Source organism: Capra hircus, assembly GCF_001704415.2.
Source record: "Capra hircus breed San Clemente chromosome X unlocalized genomic scaffold, ASM170441v1, whole genome shotgun sequence".
NCBI lineage: Eukaryota > Metazoa > Chordata > Mammalia > Artiodactyla > Bovidae > Capra > Capra hircus.
Window position 1 is genome coordinate 32,099,749 of NW_017189516.1, and position 27,327 is coordinate 32,127,075.

The 27,327-nt window shown below is 36.9% G+C and overlaps 1 protein-coding gene and 1 pseudogene across 3 annotated transcripts in view; one reads left to right on the forward strand and one right to left on the reverse strand.

The window, feature by feature from the left end:
• Positions 1 to 19,474: 19,474 nt before the first annotated feature.
• The window catches only part of RPGR (retinitis pigmentosa GTPase regulator), a 64,670-nt gene continuing 56,817 nt past the window's right edge, over positions 19,475 to 27,327 (reverse strand). For both annotated transcript variants that reach the window (XM_018043930.1, XM_018043929.1), the window contains one exon: positions 19,475 to 20,123. In XM_018043930.1, coding sequence (XP_017899419.1) covers positions 19,917 to 20,123 — 207 coding nt within the window. In that variant the 3' untranslated portion in view covers positions 19,475 to 19,916. The remainder of the gene's footprint in view (positions 20,124 to 27,327) is intronic.
• LOC102174920 lies at positions 23,216 to 24,038 on the forward strand (annotated as a pseudogene). The gene has a single exon (XR_311260.2). The product of XR_311260.2 is annotated as a 39S ribosomal protein L13, mitochondrial pseudogene (transcript).

Genomic DNA, 27,327 nt, shown 5'->3' on the forward strand with positions numbered 1-27,327 from the left:
CTGGCAGAATATGGGATATAATGATGACTTCTTTTTTATAGTTGCCACAACTTTGTATTTGGAATGGTCAAATAAATTAGATGGTACTAGTATTCTGGCAAATATTTAAAGTGATTGATATGGTAGATATGTGTTTTGTGATAGCCCAACCCCCCCTTCCAAATAGCACTCCAATTTCTTTCTGGGGAACTCCTACTCCTGGACACCCATGGGATTTCAGGTCACATTCATCAAATTCTTCCTTATTTACCCAATACAGTGTAAGGTAGGTATCTTTTCTTGGTCATTTGGATCTTGAATCTAGAACAAGTGACAGAAAAATTACAAAAAAGGTGGAGGTTTGTTTTTTTTCCCTTTGACCCAGGAGCAGTGCCCTAGTGTTCCTACAACACCTGTTGTTAAGGAACTTAAAATGGAGGAAGTCTTGCTCAGGTTTCAGAAGCAAGAGAGCAGGCCTCTGACCTGCCTGGACACTGCCCGGATTACATGTCTGCCCTCAAGCACATCAAGTTAGGCAGCACTTTAGATAAGAAAGAGAGTGGGTCTTGAATCCTCCTTAAGCTCCTGAGGGCCTGGCCAGCCCTCCTGGGCCTAACAAGTTTTATGACTCAACAAGGTGAAACAAATAGCATTGTACAAGTTAAACCAGAGTGGCACTTTTGCATGCAAACTGATGGTATCAGTTCGCAGCCTGGGATTATAAGCGGGAGCCCCCCAAACTCCAATTTGAAGTCTCACCCATGGGATGGACACACTGCCCAAGGCCTTTTTCCAACTGGGACTCCAGGTTGCTGTTAACCAGGGACTTCCCAGTGCTGTTTAATCTGGATATTGGTTGGCCAATTTGGTGATGTTTGTGCTGTTACTTTTCTCTATTGTTTCTATTTCTCTTCTTTTAATGACTGCATATTGAAATGAAATCAAATAATCTTCTATAAAAAATTGAAATTATTTATTTGTGTGTAATGAGTGGTTTCTTTTGGTAATGAATCCTTTGAACCGAAAACTAAAGTACAACTTGTGGAAAAACACCTGTTTCCTGTGAGCCATGCCCCCAGTCAACACTGGCCTCCTTTTGCTTGTTTCCAAGTCTTTTTCTTCTGTCTTCCTGTTCATATTGTGCACTCCTGGAAGCTTACTCATTTTCCACCAATACCCAGTCTCTCTCTTTAACAAAAGAACTCCTACAAGGTCCTACTCTATAGCACAGGGAAGTATATTCAATATCCTGTGATAAGCCATAATGGAAAAGAATATTTTAAAAAAGAACGTAGGGACTTCTCTAGTGGTCCAATGGTTAAGATTCTTTGTTCCCAATGCTGGGGGCCTAGGTTCAACCCCTGGTCAGGGAACTAGATTCCTCATGTGGCGATTAAAATATCCTGAGTGCTGCAACTATGATCTGGTACAGCCAAATAAATAAATAACTTAAAAAAAAAGAATGTGTATGTATATGTGTGTGTGTGTGTGTGTGTGTGTGTGTGTGTGTGTGTGTGTGTGTAACTGCTGGATAGCAAAAATTAATACAACATTGTAAATCAACTATATTTCAAATTTTTAAAAAATGACTGACACACCCCACTGTCAGAACTCCTGAGCTTTAGCTAGGCACTTGGATTCTAAGCTCAGGATAATATTTCATCTTTGTTTGCAATTTGGTGTCTTTATGAGGTTAAGTGTTGGTCATTGGAGCGAAGCAAAGGTAATGATATTTCCAACTTGTTCCCCTACAACGGAAGGTTCATGTGCTCTCATGAGCCTTTCCCTTTAATCTTGGCTGGGAGACAATGAGAACTGGACCCAAGCTAACTTGAACCATGAAATACATGGAAGCCCTCTACTGAGGATAGCAGAGTAGCTTTACTAGCCTTGGACTGCACATTTCTCAGCTGTGATCTGAGAGAGAGATATATACCTTGAATAAGTCACTGAATAGTAGTTCTCTGTTGCAGCATCTTAACATGTGCCCTGAGTGATATAACTTCCAATAAGTTCTTAATTTATGATCAAATATATTTATCTGACATGCAAAAGAAACTAGTGTTAGCAATATGAAAGTTTTAATAAAATTCAAACTCTGGTGGGGTTTTGTATCCTAAATATTGGTGCATAAGAAATATTTAAACAGTTCAGCAGCCAAGAGAAGCTTCTGCAGACACTGGAATATTTATAGTGTAAGACAGGAAGAGTCATGGTATTTGTGTTTCCATAAGCCCAAGGAACCATTTTCATCTTGGATCCAATCTAGAAATTATTTTTCCTGCCAAAGCCTAACTTGGAGAAAATCCTCTCTTCACCAATGTGGAGCAGAAGCCATAGGAGGAGAAAACTGAGTTTCCACTGAAGAGAACAGAGCCACAGCACAGAGAATATGATCTTATTTCCAGAGTTGTACGATAAAAGCCATGTGTTTTTTTTTTTTGCAGGGTTGGAGGGGACAAGCCTGCCTAGTAATATAGTTGCTACATCTCACAATTGTAAACTGTGAACAATTACTCAAAGTAGACATAATTTTCTATAAATTTTCCAAACACCATATGGCACAGATATTTACTGACCACTGTATATTTATGTGCTCCCCTACATTTCTCAGCCTTCTTGCTATTAGTCAGAACCGTGGGGTTGATTCTGGTTACAAGTATAATGTATCATGCCTGCTGCTACCGCTAAGTCGCTTCAGTTGTGTCCGACTCTGTGCAGCCCCATAGACGGCAGCCCACCAGGCTCCCCCATCCCTGGGATTCTCCAGGCAAGAACACTGGAGTGGGTTGCCATTTCCTTCTCCAATGCATGAAAGTGAAAAGTGAAAGTGAAGTCACTCAGTCAGTAGTTCTCTGCTGACAGTTGTCTGTCCGACTCTTTGCAACCCCATGGACTGCAGCCTACCAGGCTCCTCCGCCCATGGGATTTTCCAGGCAAGAGTATTGGAGTGGGGTGCCATCGCCTTCTCCGGTATCATGCCTAGGTTCTAGCATTTAAGAGCCAACAAGTGTAGTTAAAAACCTCCCTATGAAGAAAATTCCAGGCCCTGTTGACTTCATTGGTGAACTCTACTTAACATTAAGAGATACCGATTCTCATAAACTTGTAGAGAAAATTGAAGAGGAGGAAGTATATCCTAACTCGTTCTATGAGGCCAGCATTATGCTGATAGCAAAACCAGACCAAGATATTACCAAAAGATAAAAACCACCGAAGAAAACTACAGATCAATTTCCCTCATGAACACAGATGTAAAAATTCTTTAAATTTTAGGAAACTGAATCCAACGATATATAACATAAAAAGTATAATGCATCATGACCAAAAAGAGTTTAGCATGGGAATACAAATATTTTAACATTCAAAATTCAATCTATTTCACATTAACAGACCATAAAAGAAAAAATATATGATAATATCAATACATGCAGAAAAAGTATCTAACAAAATTCAACATCCATTCCTCATAAAAATTTTCAGCAAACTTGAAACTAGAAGGCAACTTCCTCAGCCCAATAGAAAGCATTTATTTACAAAAGAACTACAACTGATATTATAATTTATGATGAATGACTGAATGTTTTTCCCTTAAGATCATGATAATCAATCACTCTTGCCACTCCTATTTACTATTGTACTGAAAGTTCTAACTAATGCAATCAGGCAAGAAAATGAAAACAAAGATATTCAGATTGGGGAGAAAAAGTAAAACTGTCTATTCAAAGATAAAATGATTGTCTATGTAGAAAACAGAATCTTCAAAAAAAATTAGAACTAGTAAGTGAGTTCTCTATACTATATATTATACAAACAATTGAAAGTTTAGGTATAAATCTGACAAAAGCTTGTAAGATCGGTATACCCAAAACAATAATGGCTCAGACGGTAAAGCATCTGTCTACAATGCAGAAGACCTGGGTTCGATCCCTGGGTTGGGAAGATCCCATGGAGAAGGAAATGGCAATCCACTTCAGGACTATTGCCTGGAAAATCCCACGGACAGAGAAGCCTGGTAGGCTACAGTCCATGGCGTCGCAAAGAGTTGGACACGACTGAGTGACTTGACTTCACTTGAAGTGAAATTAAAGTTCATGGATCAGAAGACTCAAGATTGTTAAAATATCAATTCTCCCCAAAGTGATTTATATATTAAATTTAATTCAATTTTCACAATCTCAGTAGGCTTCTTAAACAGAAATTTACAGATTGATTCTAAAATGAATATAGAAATGTAAAGGGCCTTGAAGACAAAAAACAAATCTTTTAAGAAAAACTTGTAGAAACAACACTCAAAGATTTACTAAAAAGCTACATTAAAGACAACAGAGGGGCACTGGTATAAAGGTAGACAAATAAATCAATGAAACAGAACAGAAAGTCTAGAAATAGGCCCACACATATAAGGTCAACTGATTTCTGACAAAGGTGCAAAAGCAATACAATACAGAAAGGGTAGTCTTTTCCTTTAGTGCTTAACAATTTACCACTCATATTGCAACAAAAAACTTTGAGCAATACCTCACACTAAAGACAAACACCAATTCAAAAAGGATACCAGTCCTGAATGTAAAACAAAACTGTAAAATATCTAGAAGAAAATATAGGAGAATATCTTAGTGACTTTTGGGTAGGCAAAGATTTCTTAGATATGACATTGAAAGCACAATCCATAAAAAATACATTAAAATGACTTCATCAAAACTAAAAACATCTGTTCTTTAAAAAGCAGTGTTAGGAAAGTTAAAAGACAAGCCACAGATGGAGAGAAAATATTTGCAAGTCACATATCCATTAAGAACTCTCAAAACTCCATCAATAATAAACAACCTGACAAATTTGGAAAAGATAATCCAAAGTATATAAATAGATGATAAATAAGCACAGAAAATCTGCTCAACATCATTAGAGAAATTCAAATTAAAACCAAGAGAATGCTATGTACCATTCAGAATGGCTAAAATTCAAACAATTTACTGTATGCACAAAGTGTTGGCCAACCCACTTTGCTGATTCACACTGGATTCCTGATCTGAGCTCAAAATAAACCTTTGTTAAGCTATTGGCTTTTTAATTTGTCATCATAGCCCATTCAGGTTTGATTAGGAATGCAGAACCACTGTAAACCACACAGAGTTTGAAATTTATCATAAGGATTAGACTTTAGGCGATTGTGGGAACTGGTGAGAACTCTATGAAATGCTGTTGTCTCTGCACCTGGTGATGAGCCTGGACTCCCCGTAGATAGCAGGAGTAGCTGTCAGGAAAGCTAAATGTGAAGTGGGAGAGAACAAGTGGAAACCGGAACATGCAAGGACAAAGTGGAAATTGTCTGTTATTACCATCTCCAGCTTCAGTGATGTGGGTGACCTTCAGAAATTGGCATCATTTGTTACGCAGCTGCACATGTATGTGGCCCAGAACTTGAAGAAGCTGAAGGAGGTCAGGCAGAAGCTGAAGAACCTGTGTGTCCAACTGACATGTGGTGCTAACAAGGTAAGCCAGAGTATCAGTGGCAGTGTGCGTGCTCTGCAGTATTGCCTGGCACCTTACACTGACCTGAATCTTTACCTTCTAAAGTCTCTTGTGGCCAACCAGAAACCAGAACCATACAAACAAGGCAATTCTGAGAAACATAGTTCTGGGCTTAGCTAAGCTGATACAGTACAAAGTCAATACATGTAGCCTAACTCAATACAGATCCCAGCAGAGATGGCAACATGACACCCAGAAGAGGACTTGTCAGCAGAACTTAAATAACACAACAAAATAAAACAATACAGAATCAAAATGATCATTTATTAGCCACACCTGGCTAAGGATATTCATCAATTCTTCAGAGGAAAACAAAGGAAATTCATGTGTAAATGACTGTACACAATGTAAAGTACTGTGATTAAGAACACAGGTTTTATAAAGTTAGAAATCCATTTAAAAGCTGTGTGTTCTTATGCAAGTTCATTATCTTCTCTGTGATTCAAGTATACATTGAAAATTGGGGAAATAAAACTCTTCTCATAGGCATGTTGTGAGGATTAACTGACTTGAAAGCACTTAGAACAGTGTGTGTGCAGCAATGCTTATTAAGTGCTATTGTAATAATTACTGTATATAGTCATGCTTTAACTTTGTAATGAGATATACACATGTATGATTCTTGGTAAATTTATGGGTTGTCTTCATGAAGTTCTGAATGAAATGCTTCTTCCATGTGTTACAGTAGGTAGATACTTGGAATGGGAGTTTCTGCCTGATAGTTGTAGGCAAGATTCTGGCGTCCAGAATGGGGAAAGTCAAGTTTAAAGTCTCTCTTGCTGAATGCTTCCATTTTAGAAGGTATCTGTTATATTATATACCTCATTAACATGAATTATTATCACTTATACATATTTATATGTCTCACCAATACAGGAGTTCCAACATAGGAAAATGATATATTCATTCCATGAATAATTAGAGAGAAGGCAAAAACTGTTTACCTTTTAAAAATCTCTTCTAAAAGCTGCCGTGTGTTCAGTGACGACTTCTTCTCAGGTAAAGTCAGAGTATTTAAGTAAATGTGACTGTAGTTCATCAGACTCAGTTCTGGACCTGGGGTGATTTTTCACTAGAATGTGTGTACTTGTGCACACGTGCTTGCACGTGCACGTGTGTGTGTGTGTGTGTGTGTAAGACAGGCTGTTACCAAATGAGAGTTTGTATTTAGTAGACTTTTACAGCCAATTTGGTTGAATGTATTTTGCTATTTTAAAATAGCCAGTACCTTTTGGGAGGAAGGCCTGGGGAGCCATGATTATGCAAGACCAAACTGGTTAAGAAAGTTTATATAAAATCATCTCTTTTTTGTAACCTAGATGTGGCTGAGCCTTTCAAATTTCTGTTAGCTTAAAGAAAAGAAGTCTTTAATGATATATAAAATATCATGGAGTTGCGTCCTAATGAATGTCATATCTGGGGTCTTTCCAGGGTCTCCAGAAGAGTGAGCAGGGCTCTTCTCTAGTACCTGGTGGTTGTGGACAATTCCATGCCATGGTTCACAAAAGGGGTCGAATCTGTCCTCTGGTCTCTAGCGGAGCCCATAAGAAGAAATATTGCCTCAAGTTCCCGTCTAGTTCTGTCCACTGTTTAACTTGAAAAAATAAATCCATTCTTTTAAAATTTATTTAAATTTTTTTAAAATTAAAAACAATTTTTTTATTTAATGGATTTTTTAAAACTGAAGGATCATTGTAGAAAATATTTGTTTGATAACAGAAGCCTGATTTTTAGCTAAGGCACACTGCTTCCCAGAATAAATGACTACATCTTCTGCCTCTGACCGCCCCCCCCCCCCGCCCCGTTTGTGGAAACATGATTAAGTTCTAGCCAATGGGATTTAGTAGAAGTGCAACTCTGGGAAAAGTTGTTTAAAGGAGCTGAATCAGTTGGGGGTGGGGGAGGGCTTTTTGTTTTTCTTCGTTCTCTTTCCTACACTACATATAAGTAATGGCTGAGGTTTCAACATCCACCTTGGGACATGGGTTGACCTTAAGGACAGAAGCCACATGGTGAAAATGGCTGAGCAAAAGTGAGGATGATTCTAAATTACTGATGGATTTTATGGAGTTGTCATAACAATTGAAGACTGTCTACCTGTGAACTTGTTTTATGCAAGAGAATAAACCATTGCATTTTTAGCTACTATATTCAGGTCTCTATAATTAACACTAGTTTCTGAATACAATTACTGATACAGTTAGGAAAACTTGGGTTATTTATTTCCTGGTTCAGGTCTTTGCCAGGATGGTACCCTCTGTGGATCCTCCTTCAGCTCCTAATCTAGCTTTCCCACCTCAGGTTGGTGACAACTGACTAAATTCCAATGGTCACTGAATGTTCTCCTATATGATTGCCTCATTCCTTTCTACAGGAGGAATTTAACCCCTGGGTTCCTTTAAGCATCAAGCAGTATCTTTGATTTCAGCTAGTAGACCTGAATACAGACCAGTTGTTAGTTCCAGAGCAGTCTCATTTTTTTGAGTGAGGATGGTCTGAGTCACCCAATTCTAATTTACACACCTCCTCAGTGAAAACTGTGAAGTGGATGGCCCATTTAACTATGCCACCCACGGTATCAGTTTAGGTCCTCCAGAAAGCAACTGCCAATGTGAATTAAATGTAGAAGAGATTTATTGGGGGTACCACCTGTAAAGGATAAAGGGAAGAGGATGAAAACCCACAGATTTGCCAGACAGAAGTGATGAATTTGGTTTGTAACAGAGGGGGAAATCTTCCCAGCTTTGCTACTCCAAGGCTGAGGTCCTAGTTTGGGGCTGATTACAGCCAGATATTTAATGGGGAGATCCTAAAACCAGTGAACCATAGCAGTGCTGAGGTAAGTCCACACCAACACATGGACTGCTAAACTAAAAATATGGGGGAGATCCAAAAGATCCTGGGGAAAAGTAAAAGCCAAGGGAAATACAAGAACTGGCTGCAAGTTGGAATGCATTCCTTAACCATGCACAGTTTAATCAGCAGAGGGTAGAAGTCTGACGAGCACAACTGTCTGAACACAACTTCTGCCAAATTAACTGGCTAACCAACTAAGCTATTTAGACACACGGGCAACCTTTAGGAAGTTGGGCTAAAATGTAAAACTAATTAAAAATCTGAATAGAGACATCAGCAGGTAGATGCTGAGTGCGGTGACATTGTGGGGGCTGGAGGTAGGTGAAGACAGATTCTATGGTTTAAGTTCAGAGAAGTAACTAAGCATCAAACAAAAAAACAACTATACAAAAAAAAACTTTCAGAAAAATAAAACAATCGAGTTATGAGAAATATTATATAAAATATTATTAAAATGTCCACTTTTAAACCAAAAATTACTGGACAAAGAAACTGAAAAATGTACCCCCAAATCAGGAAAAAGTAGTCAATAGAAATCAACTCTGAGTAGACCTAGATATTAGATTTAGCAGAGAATGTCTTCAGAGTAGGTATTATAAATTTGTTCAAGTAATTAAAGAAAACTATGTTTAATGAATTAAAAGAAAATATGTTAAAAATCAGTCAATAAACAGAGAAACTCAATAGAGAAATAAAAATCATTAAAAAGGACCAAATGAAAATTCTAGAGTTGAAAAGTATAATAACTGAAAAAAAAATTTAATGAAGGTATTTAAATATCAGAAGGTGTTAAAAAATTTAACAAAGGAGTTTAAAACTCTTGTTTTAAGTTCTATTTTTTAAAGGCAGTTAGGATAAATTACTAGTCTTTTCCTACTAAAACAATTTCTAAAAGTCAGAAAATTATTTTCAAATGTTGCTTATGTTTCTATTTCCTCTTTTTCTGGGAACTTTTGAGGTGGTTAATAACTAATTGTCGAAATATTAAAACAATTTTCCAACTACACTGAGGTTTACACAAATATAAGAAGAAATTTTCCTGCAGTAGTTTCTGAGAGGTCAGATTTTTGCCCCAAGACTTAAAGCATTTGGTAGGCTATTTTATCATTGATAAAACCATTTGTATTATTTTTAGAAACTTGGGCATGGCAGGTAGTTTGCTCAAAGGAAAATGTACTGTGCTTGTATGACACAACCAAATTCCTTCAGCTTCTTCAGCTATGCTTAAATCCAATGGTTCAGGGGAGGGAGGTCCATGTTTCTTTGAGTTATGTGGTTTTCCATTTCTCTTTCAACCATGGCTATTTCAATCCCTTCAAGGCCTCTTTTTACTGCCTATAGTTTACAAAATGTCACATTTCTTCCAACTTCTCAATTTTCTCTTTTATGACCATTCCCCTTAGTATTAGATACCAATCCTGACGAAAGCTAGGCCTCTTTTTGAGACTTCAAAATCTATAGAACTGGGTATTTTAGGGAAAAAGCGACATATAGGCTTGTAAATCAAACACCCACTGCCTAATTGACACTGATTTTATCAGTTTACATATACTTCTTATTCCTTTTTTTATTGCTTCTCCCACACACTGTCTGAACCCTGTGTCTTATATTTCAATTTTTGATGGAAGTAAACTTTGATGGCTTTCTAAATAAAAATCCTGCCACTGTGAAGTCATAACCCTATGATAGAGTTCTGACACTGACCTCATGCTGAAGACTCTGTGGTGTGGTCTTTTGGAGTACTTTCTCTTCTGACCCTTGAAAATACTTACTTTGATATATTTGTGGCTGGAGTAATCGCTTTATTAATGATTGTGAAAGATGGCCCAAATACCATGCAATTATGTTACTCTATTCAGCTTTGCAGGAAGGAGGCATAAAATCCCTTGTAAGCCATCTCTTCTTGGAAACAAAACTTGCTTTCAAATCAATGCAAATGCAGTCTGTTACAAACACAGGAAACAGACAAAATGTATTGATTATTTCATTTGTTTGATGTTTAGGCCCTTATACAAAAATAGGGGATAAACTCCTGTTTCAGTAGATCATAGATATTTTCTACTTTTCTTCCTCTTTCTACCTCTTCCCACATGTACAAATGCTGTTGCCATCACTACCACACAAGCCAAAGAATCACTTTTCTAGCATTTTTCTTAATGAAAAATGGGATAAGGTTACATTCCATGTGTGCATTCTTCTTGGAGTACCTCTGTGATGTTCATTTCACTGACCACATCCTATTTATCATATGTGCTAAGACATACAGTACACAAGTTGTGGATATAGATAACAATTTTATATACTGTAATAATGAATGTGTAATAAGTGAATTTTTCTCAAGTCCCTATGACAGCATGGGAAGTAGGAAGGGAGGAAACACATCTGTGTGGATCTTCACTGAATACACTGGAGAAGAACAGAGGTGATAAACAAAACCTGGAGGACAAAACCATTCACCAGGGTACAAGGGACACAATCAGGGGTGATGTCAGCAGGTCCTTGTGATCAAAAGCAATAATAGGGTGAGAAATAGGGTGGGAGGACTCCAAAGCCCAAATTAAACTCTTCTATGTATTTTCCAGTATTCTTAGTAACACACAACTATGCTTTGGAAACTTGGCTTTTTATGCTGTTGGCAACATCTTAATAATGAGTTTTAAATTATAAAAAGTATAAAGTATTCCATAGTCCTTCACTCTTATTTGTGAAAATACATGGATATGCCCTCCATTGGCACATAGATAAAGTATATTCCATTGTGTAGAGCCCTTGTTTTCCTAGGCTCACAATTAGCCAACATTTTTCAGTTTCCCTTATAGAAAGTTGGGCCCATGCCATTGAATGCCAGTGGAATCTGGGCATAAGTGATATATACAACTTCCAGGCCTGGAGGATGGCAGGACTCCAAGGGAATACTAAAGCCACCAAATGATAAGAGACAAGGCTCTTGAAATACTGTGTGGAGCAAGGTCATCTACACACTGCTGGTGTATTTTGACATGACCAAGAAATAAATACTCAGTGTTATCTCAGATTTGGAGAGTCTTTGTTACAGAAGTTCAACTACCTAGACTAATACAACTAGGATCTTTCAGAGAAAACGATGTGGAAATTTCTTCTAATTATTTTAGTAGTTTGCTTGTGAGAGATAACATTCTGAAGTTTTATAATAATTTGTCAGTTCAAATAAATTATTCTCTACTTTCTGTTAGATAATAATTACCTTGGAAACTATTTTAAAGAGATATAACCAATCCTAGCTTTGACCTAGTGAATCAGAACCAGGTAAATCATAGGCAGTCACATTTGAAAAACTTCCCTGTGTTTTACATATAGCCTTGGCTAAGAACTATTACTCTAAGATAACCCAAATTTTACCTTTAGATCAAAAGTTAGATTTTCAAGTCTCCTTATTTAAGGTCCATCTAATTTACTTGACTGAATTAGGTTTTTTAAAAAGTCTATTTGATGTTATTGTAAAAAATCAATGTAATAAAATTGACCTTTTTGGGGTATACAGTTTTTATAATGTATAGTTTTAGGCAATACCACCAAAATCAAGATATAGAACAGTTCCATCACTCCAAAAACACTGCTTCCTACTATCACTCTGTGGTCACACTCTTCTCCTACTACAACCCACTGCAACCCAAGGTCAGCAAAAGGAAGAAAATAATATAGATTACAGAGGAAATAAAACAGATAAAAAGCAATAGAAAAGATCAATAAACCCAAAAGCTATTTTTTTTCTGAAAAGATAAAACCAACAAACCTCTAGGCAGGCTTACCAAAAAGCAAAGAAGAAGGATTCAAACAAAATAATAACTGAAAGAGGAGAAATAACAACTAATACCACAGAAATTTAAAAAAAAATCATAAAAGAATACTATGAACTTATACCAATAAATTGGACAATCTAGAAGAAATGAGAAAGTTTCTAGAAACATACAGCCTGCCAAAACTGAGTCAAGAAGAAACAGATAATTTGAACAGGCTGATCACTAGAAGTAAAATAAAAACTATAACAACAACAAAAAAAACTCTGAAAACAAGAGTCCAGGAACAGATGGATAGACTGGGAAATTCCACCAAACATATAAAGAAGAACTTATACTTGCTTCTTAAACTATTCCAAAAGATTGAAGAAGAAGGAAAAATTTCAAATTCATTCTATGAAGCCATCACCCTGATACCAAAACTAGACAAGGACACTACAAAAAAAGAAAATTACAGGCCAGTACCTTGATAAATACTGATGTAAAAATATTAAACAAAATATTAGCAAACCAAATCCAATAATATATAAAAAGTATCATACACTATGATCAAATTGGATTCATTCCAGGGTTACAAGGACGGTTCAAGACATGCAAATTAATCAATGTGATATAACATAGAAACAAGAGAAAAGGACCACATGATCATCTCAATAGATACAGAAAAAGGATTTGATAAAATTCAACAACCATTTGTGACAAAAACTTGCACCGAAGTGGTAGAGGGAACATAGTTGAATATAATAAAAGGCATATACAACAAACCCACAGCCAACATAATACTCAACAGTGAAAAGCTGAAAGCCTTCTTGCTAAATTCAGGAATAAGACAAGGATGCCCACTCTCACTACTACTATTCAACACAGTAATGGAAGTCCTAGCCACAGTAATCAGACAAGGAAAAAAAAAGGTATCCAAATTGGAAGGGACAAGGTAAAACTATTACTATTTGCAGATGACATGGTACTCTATATAGAGAATCATAAAGACTCATTATAAAAACTATTAGAACTAGGGAATTCCTTGGTGGTGCAGTGGTTAGGACTTGATGCTTTCTCTGCAGCGGCTCAGGTTCAATCTCTGGTCAAGGAACTAAGATCTTGCAAGCTGTGTGGCATAGCCAAAAAAACCAAAAACACAAACAAAAAACAAACCTAAAAATCTATTAGAACTAAGAAACGAATTTAGCAAGGTAGCAGAATCCAAGATTAATATCCAGAAATCAGTTATATTTCCTTACACTAACAATTAAATATTAGAAAAAGTAAGTAAAAAAGAAATGTCAAAAAATATGTAGGAATAAATTTAATCAAGGAGGAAGACCTATATGCTGAAAACTATAAAATATTGATAAAGGAAACCAAAGATGATTAAGAGAAATGGAAAGATATCCCATGCTTTTGGATTGAAATAATTAATATTGTTAAAATGGCAACACTACCCAAAGCAATCTACAGATTTAATGCAGATTCTATTTCATTGCTGTACCATAGAAATTAACCCTACATTGCAAATCAACTACTTCAATTAAAAAAAAAGTACATCACATACTCTGCTGGAATTCCATCACCTCCACTATCTATACTGGAAGCAGTGCTTCCTAAGGCCCACTTGACTTCACATTCCAGAATGTCTGGCTCTGAGTGAGAGACTATACCATTGTGGCTAGCCACATCATTAAGATATTTTTAGTACAGTTCTTCTGTGTATTCTTTCCATCAAGGAGATCAATAAAGATAGTGGAGGTGATGGAATTCCAGCAGAGCTATTTAAAATCAAAAAATGATGCTATTTTAATATGTGTGCACTCAATATGGCAGCAAATTTGGAAAACTCAGCAGTGGCCAGAAGACTGGAAAGTCAATCCTCATCCCAATTCCCAAGAAGTGCAGTACTAAAGAATGTTCAAACCACCGGACAATTGCACTCATCTCCCATGCTAGTAAGGTTATGCTCAAAATCCTCCAAGCGAGGCTTTAGCATTACATGAACTGAAAACTTCCAGATGATCAAGCTGGGTTTAGACACAGCAGAGCAATCAGAGATCAAATTGCCAATATTCGCTGGATCATAGAAAAATCAAGGGATTCCAGAAAAACATCTACCTATGTTTCATTGACTATTCTAAAGCCTTTGACGGTGTGGATCATAACAAACTGTAGAAAACACTCAGAGATATGAGAATACCAGACCATCTTACCTGTCTTCTGAGAAACCTGTATGCAGGTCAAGAAGCAACAGTTAGAATCCTGAATGGAACAACTGATTGGTTCAGGATTGAGAAAGGAGAACAACAAGGCTATTTATAGTCATCCTGTTTATTTACCTTATACTCAGAGCACATCATGCAAAATGCCAGGCTGGATGAGTTACAAGCTGGAATCAAGATTGCCAGGAGAAATAACAACGTCAGATACGTGGATGAAAGTGAAAGTGAAAGTGAAGTCACTCAGTCGTGTGGACTCTTTGCGACCCCATAGACTGTAGCCTATCAGGCTCCTCCGTCCATGGGATTTTCCAGGCAAGAGTGCTGGAGTGGATTGCCATTGCCTTCTCCAGGGGATCTTCACGACCCAGGGATCAAACCCGGGTCTCCCGCATTGCAGGCAGATGCTTTACCGTCTGAGCCACCACCACTCTAATGGCAGAAAGCAAAGAGGAACTAAAGAGCCTTCTTGATGAAGGTGGAGAAGAGTGAAAAAGCCAGCTTAAAATTCAATATCAAAAAAAATTAAGATCATGGCATCTAGTCTCATCACTTCATGGTAAAAGAAGGGGAAAAGGTGGAGGTAGTGACAGATTTCACTCTTCTCAGGCTCTAAAATCACTGTGGATGGTGACTGCAGCCATGAAGTTAGAAGACGATTGCTTCTTGACAGGAAAACTATGACAAACCTAGACAGTGTGTTAAAAAGCTATGACAAACCTAGACAATGTGTTTAAAAGCAAAGACATCACTTTGCCGACAAAGGTCCATATAGCCAAGGCTATGGTCATTGCAGTGGTCACGTACAGTTGTGAGCTGAACCGGAAAGAAGGCAGAGCACCAAAGAAGTGATGCCTTCAAACTGTGGTGCTGGAGAAGACTCCTCAAAGTCCCTTAGACAGCAGGAGATCAAACAAGTCAATCTTAAGGGAAATCAACACTGAATACTCATCAGCGGACTGATGTTAAAGCTGAAGGTCAAGTATTTTGGTCATCTGACGCGAACTGCTGACTCACTGGAAAAGTCTCTGATGCTGGGAAAGATTGAGGGCACAAGGAAAAGAGGCAATCAGAGGATGAGATGGCTGGATGGCATCACCAATGCAATGGATAGGAACTTGGGCAAACTTCGGGAGATGGTGAGAGACGGGGAGGCCTGGCGAGCTGCAATCCACCAGATTGCAAAGAGTTGGACATGACTGGGCAACTGAACAATAACAACAATGGATTACTCAGCCATAAAAAATAATGAAAGATACCACTGCAGCAACATGGATGAACCTAAAAGAATATCACACTAAAATGAAGTCAGACAGAGAGAGACAAATACTATATGGGGGGCTCAGAGGTAAAGAATCCGCATTCTGATCCCTGCCACTGCAGGAGACACAGGTTTGATCCCTGGGTCAGGAAGATCCCTTGGAGAAGGAAATGGCAACCCACTCCAGTATTCTTGCCTGGAAATCCCATGGACAGAGGAGCCTGGTGGGCTACAGTCCATGGGGTTACATAGTTGGACACAACTTAGCGACTAAGCAACAATATATGGAATCTAAAAAATAATACAAATGAACCTATATACAAAAGAGAAACAGACTCATGGACCTTGAAGGCAAGCTTATGGTTATACCAAAGGGGAAAGAGAAGGAGGGAGGGATAAGTTAGGAGTATGGGATTAAGAGATACAAATTACTGTACGTAAAATAGATTAAGCAACAAGGATTTACTATACAGCACAGAGAACTATAGTCAACATACTGTAGTAACTTATATTGGAAAATAATCTTACATACACACACATAGCTTGATGCAGACCTGAAACTAACATACTACTGTAAATCAATATTCAATTCAAATATGAATGCTTCAATTCAATTTAAAAAGTTTTCCCAAATTAGTTTACATTTTTATATAACTTCTGTTAATTCTTAATTACTATATACAGTAAGTTAAAGAATTATACCAATTAAGGAGTTAATGTAAATCTGATGCCAAGTTGGAAATTATAAGCTACCTAAAAATATGAACTCAAACAAAAATGATTTTAAGCAATTGATAGAAATTATAAAAGAAAACTTTTGTTATAACAAAAAAGCTCATAGGGAAAATTCTGTAAAATTTTAGAAGTACTGTGCTAATATTTTGACAAATTCTAACAAATTACTTATGAAGATTACTTCTGATAAGCTTCAAAAGCTTTTCTAGAATATAAAACTTTTTTTCACCTTGGGATAGATATTTATCACTAAATCAGACAAATTTTCTTAAAATAAAAATAGTGCCATCATTTAAATTTAGATATAGCTCTCTAATCCACTGCTAACCTTACCTTGAAGACATCTCATCTATCATAACACACATATTTATACATACCAGATGAAAATAAAAGCAAATGGAACTATTTGGGAATGCAGCTTGACCTGGTCAGATAAGACTTCCTGCTGTAGCTTTTGTACATACTTTTAGGGTTAGCATACTATTTCCTGACGTTTTGGTGACTAGGATTGTGTATTAACACTACACCAAAGTAGTCATCCATCACAATTGTTGGAGGAACTGCTTATTATTAAGCTTGTTTGTTGTCTTTTAACTTTAATGTAGATTGTTCCAGGAGAAATATCTTACTTCGTTATATTCAAGATAATAATATTCCATCATTCTCCCTCAACTCCCCACACTCCCAAGAAGGCTTAGTATGCATTTGTATGCAACAAAAAATTACCTTCTTAGCAGAATGATCACTTTTCTAAGTAATTGTTTAACTCTCATTTCCAGAGGCCAAACAAGGGAAGATTACAACTGAGATAAATCCAGGACCTAATTAATTATTTCAACATATTTTTCCTTGTAAACAAAAATCTCTTGCCAAAAATCTACAGCTACGGTTTGGCTCTCCCTGTTTATATACACATGCATGCATGCATGGAGACGCACACGAATGAATTGCCTATATAAAACCCTGCATTTCCAGGGTGAGATATATGTAGAGAGCAACATGGAAACTTACATTACCATATGCAAAAGAGATAGCCAATAGGAATTTGCTGTATGACTCAAGGAACTCAAACAGGGACTCTGTAACAACCTAGAAGAGTGGGATGGGGTGGGAGGTGGAAGGAGGTTCAAGAGGGAGGAGACATATGTAAACCTATGGCTGATTTATGTAGATGTTTGGCAGAAACGAACAAATTTTGTAAAGCAATCATCCCTCAATTGAAAAATAAATAAACTTAAAAAAACCCCCACATTTCCAGTGTTTTCTTTTGAAAACAGCTGATAGTCTGGCAATACAGGGCCCAATATTGAGAAATAGCAATTACCAGCTAGAACAGATTGGCAGCAGCTCCAATATGCTTATCTGTTTAGCCTCTGAAAATACTTCAGTTATGCGATCCCTGGTTTAAATGCATTTTTTGTTCAATTTAATAAAATATTCCTTCACTCCCGAGATGAAGACTTTCCAACTTTCTAATTTGAGGCCCTTTCCCAGAATAAAACTGATATTAGCTTTCACTGCTACATAACAACTTACCATAAACTTAGTGGATTAAAATGACATATATTTATTATCTTGTAGTTTTCATAGGTCAGGAGCCTGGGTACTACTTAGCTAGGTCCTCTGTTCAGGGCCTTACAAAGTTGTAATCAGGATCAGCCACGGCTATGGTCAAATATAAGCATTAAATTCCTCTTCCAGGCTCACTGGTTGCTGGAAGAATTCAGTGCCTTGCAGTTATAGGATACATAGGACCTTCAGATCCTAGAGGCGTCTCACTCTGGCACATGACTCTCTCTATAACATGGCAGTTTGCTTCTTCAGGGCTTCCCTGGTGGCTCAGACAGTAAAGAATTAGCCTGCAATGACGGAGACCTGGGTTCAATCCCTGGGTTGGGAAGATCCCCTGGAGAAGGGAACAGCTACTCACTCCAGTATTCTGGCCTGAAGAATTTCATGGACAGAGGAGCCTGGTAGGCTACAGTTCATGGAGTCACAGAGAGTCAAACACAACTGAGCAACTTTCACACACACACACACACAAGGCTGCTTCTTCAAGGCCAAAAAGGAGATCATGTCTACTGCTTTAAATTGCTGTGACTTCGTCACACAGCAATATCCCTCTGATATCTAGAGCTTTTTTGAAAGGGCTAATTCGATTAGGTCAAGACCACCTAGGATCATCTCTCTTTTGCTTAAAGTTAACTGATTAGGAATTTCAATTATATCTCCAAAAATATTTCACCTTCTCCGCATAATATAACATAAGCAATGGAGTGCTATCTCATATTCACTGTTTCTCCCCTATACTCAAGGGGAAGGGATTATTCAGGGCACATATACCAGCTTGCCTATCACACTTGGCATGTCTTAGTATTATTTGTGAGTTTCACTTCCACTTGGTTTCTATAGTTTATATTTTTGGCGAAGTATTCTTACAATACTGTACTATAGTGTCGATAGCAAACATTTTTTATTAAATTTACTTTTAATAATATTAGAATTCTACTAAATGTATATGAGACTGTTTTGCAAGATTTCAAAATCAGGTCTATTCTAGACTAACATCCTTTTAGCCCTTGTGCATGAAACACAAAGACAGAGTTTATCTGTTCAAATGGAGCAATGGTCGCTGTGATTGAACAAGAAAATGTTTTAGTCAGAAGCTAGAATGGGAACAACGAAGGCAGTTGCTCAATTTTTTTTGAGTTACTCAAAGTAGCATCTGTGAGCACAGGAAAGCAATTTTTCTATTCGACCTGAGTTATAGCTTTACCCTTCCTATTCCTTGTGGCAGAGCCAACCCTGGTAACCACTGCCAGTGCTAGAGACAGCTGGAATGAGCCAGTCAGGCTGCGTCTGGCTCTCCTAGGTTGGTGATCTGCGGCATGGCCAAACAGTGCAAATCACACCACATGACCTGCTGCGTTTTCATGTCAAACCTCAACAGTTTCTCCACAAAGATGTCCTGTTTACGCAGTTGCCCTATTTTCTTTACTCAAAGGTAAATGCATTCTATGTCTTTCAGTATTTTAAAATTAATATTTTTGCCCCTGTTTTGTATACTGATACCTCCAAGTACCCCCAAATTTTATTCATATTCATCCATTTAAACAGTGGAACTGACCAGATGTAGTTTATTAAAATATGTTCATTCAAAACAATTTTGACTCAGTTTTTAAAAATTGCAAATACATTCAAAACTGTTACAGTGTCATGAGGTTGCAAATATTGTCTTATGAAATTGTAATAAAGTTGTTTAGCAAAACTATGAAATATTATAATTTAACTTTCACATATAAAAATATATTTTATATTGCAACACTGAACAGTTAAGGCCACAACACTTGAAGGAGAGCTTGAGATAAACATATTCTGAAATTGCTTGTCAAAACTGTCAGTATTTAAATAAACATTAAAACTGGTCATACTATTCAAACCAGATAAAACATATTATTAAGTTGTATCTTTAAAAGTTTGTTATCAGAAACTTTCTTTCAGAACTCAAAAAGTTTTTCAAGTATAAATTACAATGTGCTTGGTGACCATGAACACACAAACATATATTCAGAGTATTGTACAAGATTTTGACCTTCTCTCCATATTGGGGGGTGAGGTTTCCTGATGATTTTGCCCCATGTGGTTCTGGTTGGCATCTTTCTTATTTCTTTTAAAAGCTATTTGGTCTCCTATTGGTTTTATCTCTGGGAGTGGCTCATTATTAATCTGCACAATTTTCTGACTCATCAATGACATTCTTTTAAAGAGGAAAATCTAGGAAAAAAACACACGCAGAGAATTCACTTCAGTAAATGAAACAGTTACTTAGTAGTATTTAGAGGGTATAATTTTCAATAAGTCTTAACGTTATTTCATCACATTTTTATGAGGCACCACAATGGTACATTCTCAGCATCTGCCAGCCTTTTTTCTTTTACCAATTGCTATCGTGATTCTTCCCTAAAACAAGACCTTTCAGTGTTCACGCTTCAACACTATCAGTAGTATTGATATTTGCTATTTATTATATGTCATTTTTCTTCAAAGAACTAATTTTACTTTGTTTTGCTGTAAGAGGAGAAAAGACGAAAACTGAGATATTCTACAGGGGGATATACCTCCCCGCTCCTATAGATCAGAATTTCTGGCAAAATGTTAGTGCTGCCAAATGAGTGGGAGCCCCAGGGGTCTGAGTAGGCAGTTCAACACATGGACCTGCTGCCCAGGCAGGGCCTGGGCTACAGACAGGCAGGATGCAGATAATAGCTGAAGAGATGAAAGTACCTCATAACCCAGGGACTCCAGGTGGGCAGAAAAGACAGAAGAAAAGAAACGGAGGAAATGCCTAGTGTAAAGGGAAGCAGAGGAAGAGGAGCCAGCATTGGGAACTGAGTTTTCTAGGAACAAAATCAGGATAAAGAAAGATCTCAGAAATCAGAGGAGGAGAATACCAAGAAGAGAGTGGCCATCAAGGCACACGCAAGACACATCAAGGAAGATGATAACTGAAAAGTGCCAAATGATGTGATAACTGAAAAGTACCAAGGTCTTTGAGGATTTAGCCAGAGAGAAAACAGGATTCCTAAAGAATGGCAATCCAAATAATGTTTTTGACATGATGCCAAAACCAAAAAAGCGCCTGAAGATCTGGCTCTTTCAGAAATTAAAATGGTGCTAAAAATAATAGCTCAGCCTTCTTTATGGTCCAAATCTCACATCTGTACATGACTACTGGAGAAATCATAGCTTTGTCTATACAGACCTTTGTTGGCAAAGTGCTATCTCTGCTTTTTAATACGCTGTCTAGGTTTGTCATAGCTTTTCTTCCAAGGAGCAAGCGTCTTTTAATTTCATAGCTACAGTCATCATCCACAGTGATTTTGGAGCCCAAGAAAATAAAGTCTATCACTGTTTCCAGACCATAAAGAAGGCTGAGTGCCAAACAATTGATGCTTTTAAACTGTGGTGTTGGGGAAGACTCTTAAGATTCCCTGGATAGCAAGGACATCAAACCAGTCAATCCTAAAGGAAACCAACCCTAAATATTCATTTTAGGACTGATGCTTGAAGCTGAAGCTCCAATACTTTCACCACCTGATGCAAAGAGCTGACTCATTGGTAAAGACCCTGATGCTGGGAAAGATTGAGGGCAGGAGAAGACGGAAAAAGAGGATGAGATGGTTGGATGGCATCACTGACTCAATGGACATGAGTTTGAACAAACTCTGGGAGATGGTGAAGGACAGGGAAGCCTGGTGTGCTGCAGTCTAGGGGGTCGCAGAGTCAGACACGACTGAGTGACTGATCAACAACAAATAACAGCTTACCTTTAGTCTTAAAGAATGGAGGAACAAGAATGAAAAGTTCTAACCCAAAAAGTCAAGAGTCTAGAAAAAGAGTCTACGAACTAAAATGCAACAACCTCTGTTCCTATTATTGTGCAGGAATTCACATCTTGAAAAATTCTGCCACTACAAAATAACTAAGAAATGCTGAAGAAGTATACAAAATATAATTTTATAATGTGTAGGCAAGCTCACATAAAAATGAAGGGAAATTCCCATGGGCCAAAAAATGAAGAGGGAACAGGAAGCCTCAGAGATAAGTTGAATACTGAAATGGTATTTATTGATCTCATAACTCTTGGATTTTAATTATTTGATCTCACAAAATGTGGAGAACTAGAACTGAGACTCCTGTGTAAAGTGCGGGCCCTCTAAGGACTAGGCCTTTAATGTAAGTCTATCTACAAATACTGGAAGATAACAAAATAACATCTCTCTCAGCTTAACAGTGTTTTCCTAATGTGAGTTGGGGGTTCACATGTACAGTAATCATGGGAAACCCTTAACTCAGACATTAACTGAAAATGGTCCTGGAACCGTGACACCAAGGGGAGTTAACAGAATTTTATACAAATTCTCTATGGATCGACTTACCCCAATCCAAGCTTTAAAGCATTTCTACAGAAAGTCTTGGTTAAACATGAACTCACAATAAATTTCAAAGAAGGAAACAAGACACCATTAGCAAGTGAGCCAAAGCAACAAACATATTTAGACTCTGGAGGATGTCTTACATTGGAATAACTACATACAGAATATAAAATAAGTATGCTTACATTGCTTAGAGGACTATAATAAAAAACACAAACATAAAACAAGTTATTAGTTTTTGCAATATCAGATAGATTTGAAAAAGAGTTGAAATAGAATATTTCTCTTCAAAATGTGAAAGATAACTGAAGTTAAAACTCAATAGGGAAGTTACATAGCAGATTAGTCTTTAGATGAAAAGATAACTATGAAAAAGACAAGCCCTGAAATTCCCCAAATATCACTTAGATATAGAAAATACTAAAATAATATTTAAAAGACACAAATAACAGAATGAAAAGTTTTATTATACTTGCAAAGAGAAGAGAGGAAATATTCAAAAATATAATGGATGAGAATTTTCTTAAAATGATGAATGACATGAATTTTCAGATTCAAGAGTCATAATGAATTAGAAGAAAGTTAAAGTAAAAAAAAAAAAAAACCTCACATCTAGGCATCGTATAGTGAAATGAAGCACATCAAAGACAACGTAAAAACCAGCCCGAGAGAAATGACAGAGTATATGTGAAATTATCAGCCAATATACTCAAGCAAATGTCTTAATAGCAACAATGGGAGCAGATACTAAAAGAAAATAACTGTCAACCAGCCATACTACCATTAATTTTCAAGTGAAAGAAACTGAAAAAGTTAACTACAGAAAGAAATTTATGACAGTAACTTCGAAAAGATTTCTTCAGGCAGAATAAAAACAACATTATAGAAAGGACATATGAGATGTGAAAAGAAGTGGTGAATAAAGAAAGCAGTATTGGAAGCGTGGAGCCGCCCCTCGGGAGCATGGCAAGTCTGTCCAGGGCGCCGCAGCAATGGGCCACTTTTGCCCGAGTTTGGTATCTCCTAGATGGGAAGATGCAGCCCCCTGGCAAGCTTGCTGCCCTGGCATCAGTTAGACTTCAAGGACTGCATAAGCCTGTGTACCATCAACTGAGTGACTGTGGGGATCATGTTGTCATCATGAACACAAGGCACACTGCCTTTTCTGGAAACAAGTGGGAGCAAAAAGTGTACTCCTCACATACTGGCTACCCAGGTGGATTTAAACAAGTAACAGCTGCTCAGTTTCACCGGAAGGATCCAGTAGCAATTGTAAAACTAGCTATTTATGGCATGCTGCCAAAAAACCTTCACAGAAGAACTCTGATGCAGAGGTTGCATCTTTTCCCAGATGAAGATATACCAGAAGATATTCTTAAGAATTTAACAGAAGAGCTTCCCCAACCACGAAAAGTGCCCAGACGTCTAGACTGAGTACACACAAGAAGAAATAGAGGCTTTTCCAAGACTTTGGTCTCCACCTAAGGATTATCGGCTGTAGGAGGAAGAAAATTTCAGAAAATAATGATGTGGTGCTTGAAACTCCTTCCTCAGAGCAGGATGAAGCAATAGCTGCCTTCTGACAGAAAGCCTGCTCTGGGGGCTGAAAGCTTGTGGGGAAAGCTCGGGAAGGGATATTCCTTCATTAGGAAATTGCAGTAAAATGTTATTTTATGGAATTGTTTTATTGTATAGTGCTATTTGAATGTTGGAAACGATAAGAATAAAACTGCCCCTTACTTAAAAAAAAAAAGAAAGCAGTATAACAATAATGTTATTAGATTGATGAGGTTAAAAAATTAAAATACTTGATACAATAATATGTAAAATGGGAAGAAAGGGGTGATAGAAAACTCTTCTAAGATCCTGGTAATATTTGGGGAAAAGGAACATTCATTAGCATTAGATTTTAGATACTCTATATGTTAACATTTTTAAAGTCAGAATCCAGCTTATAGGCAGTTACAAGAGACGCATCTAAACTACAAATAAAAATATAAGAACGAAAAAAGATATATCTGATAAAATAAAGTAGCATTTTTTTAGGGACAAAGAAAAATACTACCAATGGCAAGAAAATAGACTTAAACCTAATGGTATCAACAATCAGATTAAATATTAAATAAAGATTAAATATAAATGGTCTAAATACTCCAATTAAAAGGCAGAGATTTTTAGATAAGATAAAAAATCAGGACCCATCTATGTGCGTGCGTGCTAAGTTGCTTCAGTCATGTCTGACTCATTGCTACCCTATGGACTGTAGCCCTCCAGGCTTCTCTATCCAGTGGGATTCTCCAGGCAAGAATACTGGAGTGGGTTGTCATCCAGGGGATCTTCTCAACCCAGAGATCAAACCAGCATCTCTTACGTCTACTGCACTGGCAAGTGGGTTCTTTACCACTTATGTCTCCTGCATTGGCAGATGGGTTCTTTACCACTAGTGACACTGGGGTCTAAATGCTCCAATTAAAAGGCAGAGATTTTCAGATTAAATAAAAAAGCAAGACCCATCTACATGTTGCCTAAATCAAATGTACTTCAAATGTTAAATCACAAATGGTTTAAAAGTAAAGTATGTTAAAAGATAACTCTAATTCAAAGAAAGCTATACAGTGGCTATATAATATCAGATCAAGTAGATTTTAGAGCAAAGAATATTATTAGGGATAAAGAAAGTCATTTCATGATGATGAAGTAGTCAATTCAGAGGATGGAACAATTCTAAACATTATATAGAATACAACCAAATAACAGCTTTAAGATATATCAAGCAAAAATTAATAGAAGCACAAGGAAAAGTAGCAAACCCACAACTATCGTAAGGGATTTTAATACTTTTCTTTCAATAATAGAACAAGTAGACAGAAAATCAGGAAGGAAAGAAACTTGAACAACACTATCGACCAACTTGACCTAACTGCCATTAATAGAACACTCCTCCCAACAACAGTATTCTTCTCAACCTTCTTCTCAAATGAACATTTACCAAGATAAACCTGATTGTGGGTGATAAAACGTCTCAATAAATTCAGAAGGAATCAATTCATACTAAGTATTTTTCCAGTCACAATGTAATTAGAAATTAATGACAAAAAGATGACTAGAAAAATCCCTTGCCTTGCTAAGATACTTCAGTCGTGTCCACCTCTTTGTGACTACAGCCCACCAGGCTCCTCTGTCCATGGGATTCTCCAGTCAAGAACACTGGAGTTGGTTGCCATTTCCTCCTCCAGGGGATCTTCTCCACCTAGGGATTGAACCTGAGTCTCTTACACCTCCTGCATTAGCAGGCAGGTTCTTTACCACTAGCACCACCTGGGAAGCCCAGAAAAATTCCTAAATACATAGAAATTAAATAACCCATGAGTCAAAGAAGAAATCAAAAGGGAACTCAGAAAGTATTCTGAACTGGATAAAAATGAAAACACAACATATCAAGTAGTTCACGGGAAATTTACAGAACAAAAAGCCTAAAAGAAAAAAGAAGAAAGGTCTCAATCAGTGACCTCAACTTCCATGTTAAGAAAAATTCAACAAAATATTGCAAAAGGAAATTTGAAAAGACATCAATAAGAGAAATGTCATGTTCATGAATTAGGAGACTTAATGTTGTTGAAATATTAATTCTCCCCAAATTTATCTATAGATTCAAAAACAATTTCAAATCAAAATCTCAGCACGCATTTTTTTCAGTCATTGACAAACTGATTGTAAAAATTCACATGTTTAAGTATAAAAGGTCTAGAATAGCCAAAATATGTCTGAAAAGGCACAAAATTGGAGGACTAACTTTCTGATTTCAAGACTTATGGTACTGGCACAAGATAAACAGATCAAAGGAACAGAATACAGAGTCCAGAAATCAGTTCATACGTAAAAAATCAATTGCTTTCTGAAAAAGGTATGAAGGCAATTCAGTAGAGAAGGGATAGGATTCTTTTTTTCAACAGATGATGCTAGAATAATTATCCATATACAAAAATTTTTAAAAACTAGAACTTCAATCCATACCTTTACCACAATAAGAAATTAACTCAAAATGGACCACTCAGCAATATAAAGGAATGAACTATTGATACATGCATGGATGAATCTCAAAACAGTTATCAGTGATTTGCTGAGTATGGCAGGGGGATGTGGGGTGTAGACAGAGATTACAAAGAGGCACAAAGAACCGTCTGCTCATAATGGCACTGTTCATACTCTTGAATGTGATTATGCTTTCACGGGTGTACATTATGTTAAAATTAATCATACTACATACTTCAAAAATGCATAGTTCATTTTAGGTCAATTATATCTAAATAAAGCTATTTTTAAAAAGCAGGGAAGTAATTATTGGTTGGGTATGAAAGAGATCCTCTCATGTATTAAGCCTGAGAAAACTGATAGCAGCAGGAAACTAGTGTAATTGATCTAAGCTTTTCTTCACAACACAGTAAAGCTGTGTACTTGGGGCAAACGTGCTGAGTTGTGCTGCCATGGTGAATAAAGCATAGTATCAGAGAAAAGGAAGCCATCAGGAAAGGTAAGACCCCACATACATAATTTTTGGTGGAGAAATTCTCATGTCAGCTTCTTGTATTTATGGTCATGACAATGAATAAGAAATCAATTGACTCTGCACTGGTATGGGGAATTATTCAGGAATCTGCCATGTTCTAGCTAGTTTCTGAGGGACAGAAGTGGTTTTTTAACCTCTGTATATCTGCAGCTTTCAGCCTTGTGCCTGGCACATAAGAGGCTTCCAGTAAATGTATGCTAAATAAATACATAAATAAACTAATTTCATGATGGGAAGAAATTATTATTAATGGCTAAGAAGCTTCCTACTTTTTTCATTAGCTTACTTAGGTGGAAATTAAGCCAATAACACATTTTTCTTAGTGGCTAACTGTGGATCCAAATTTGCTACAATCTGGAAAAGCAGTATCTGGAAATTTCCAGATATAACAATCATCAAAAATCTCTGCCACCAATTAAAATCATGGGTCCTAACCTGGCTATCAGAAACATTTAAAATCATCAAAACAAAATTC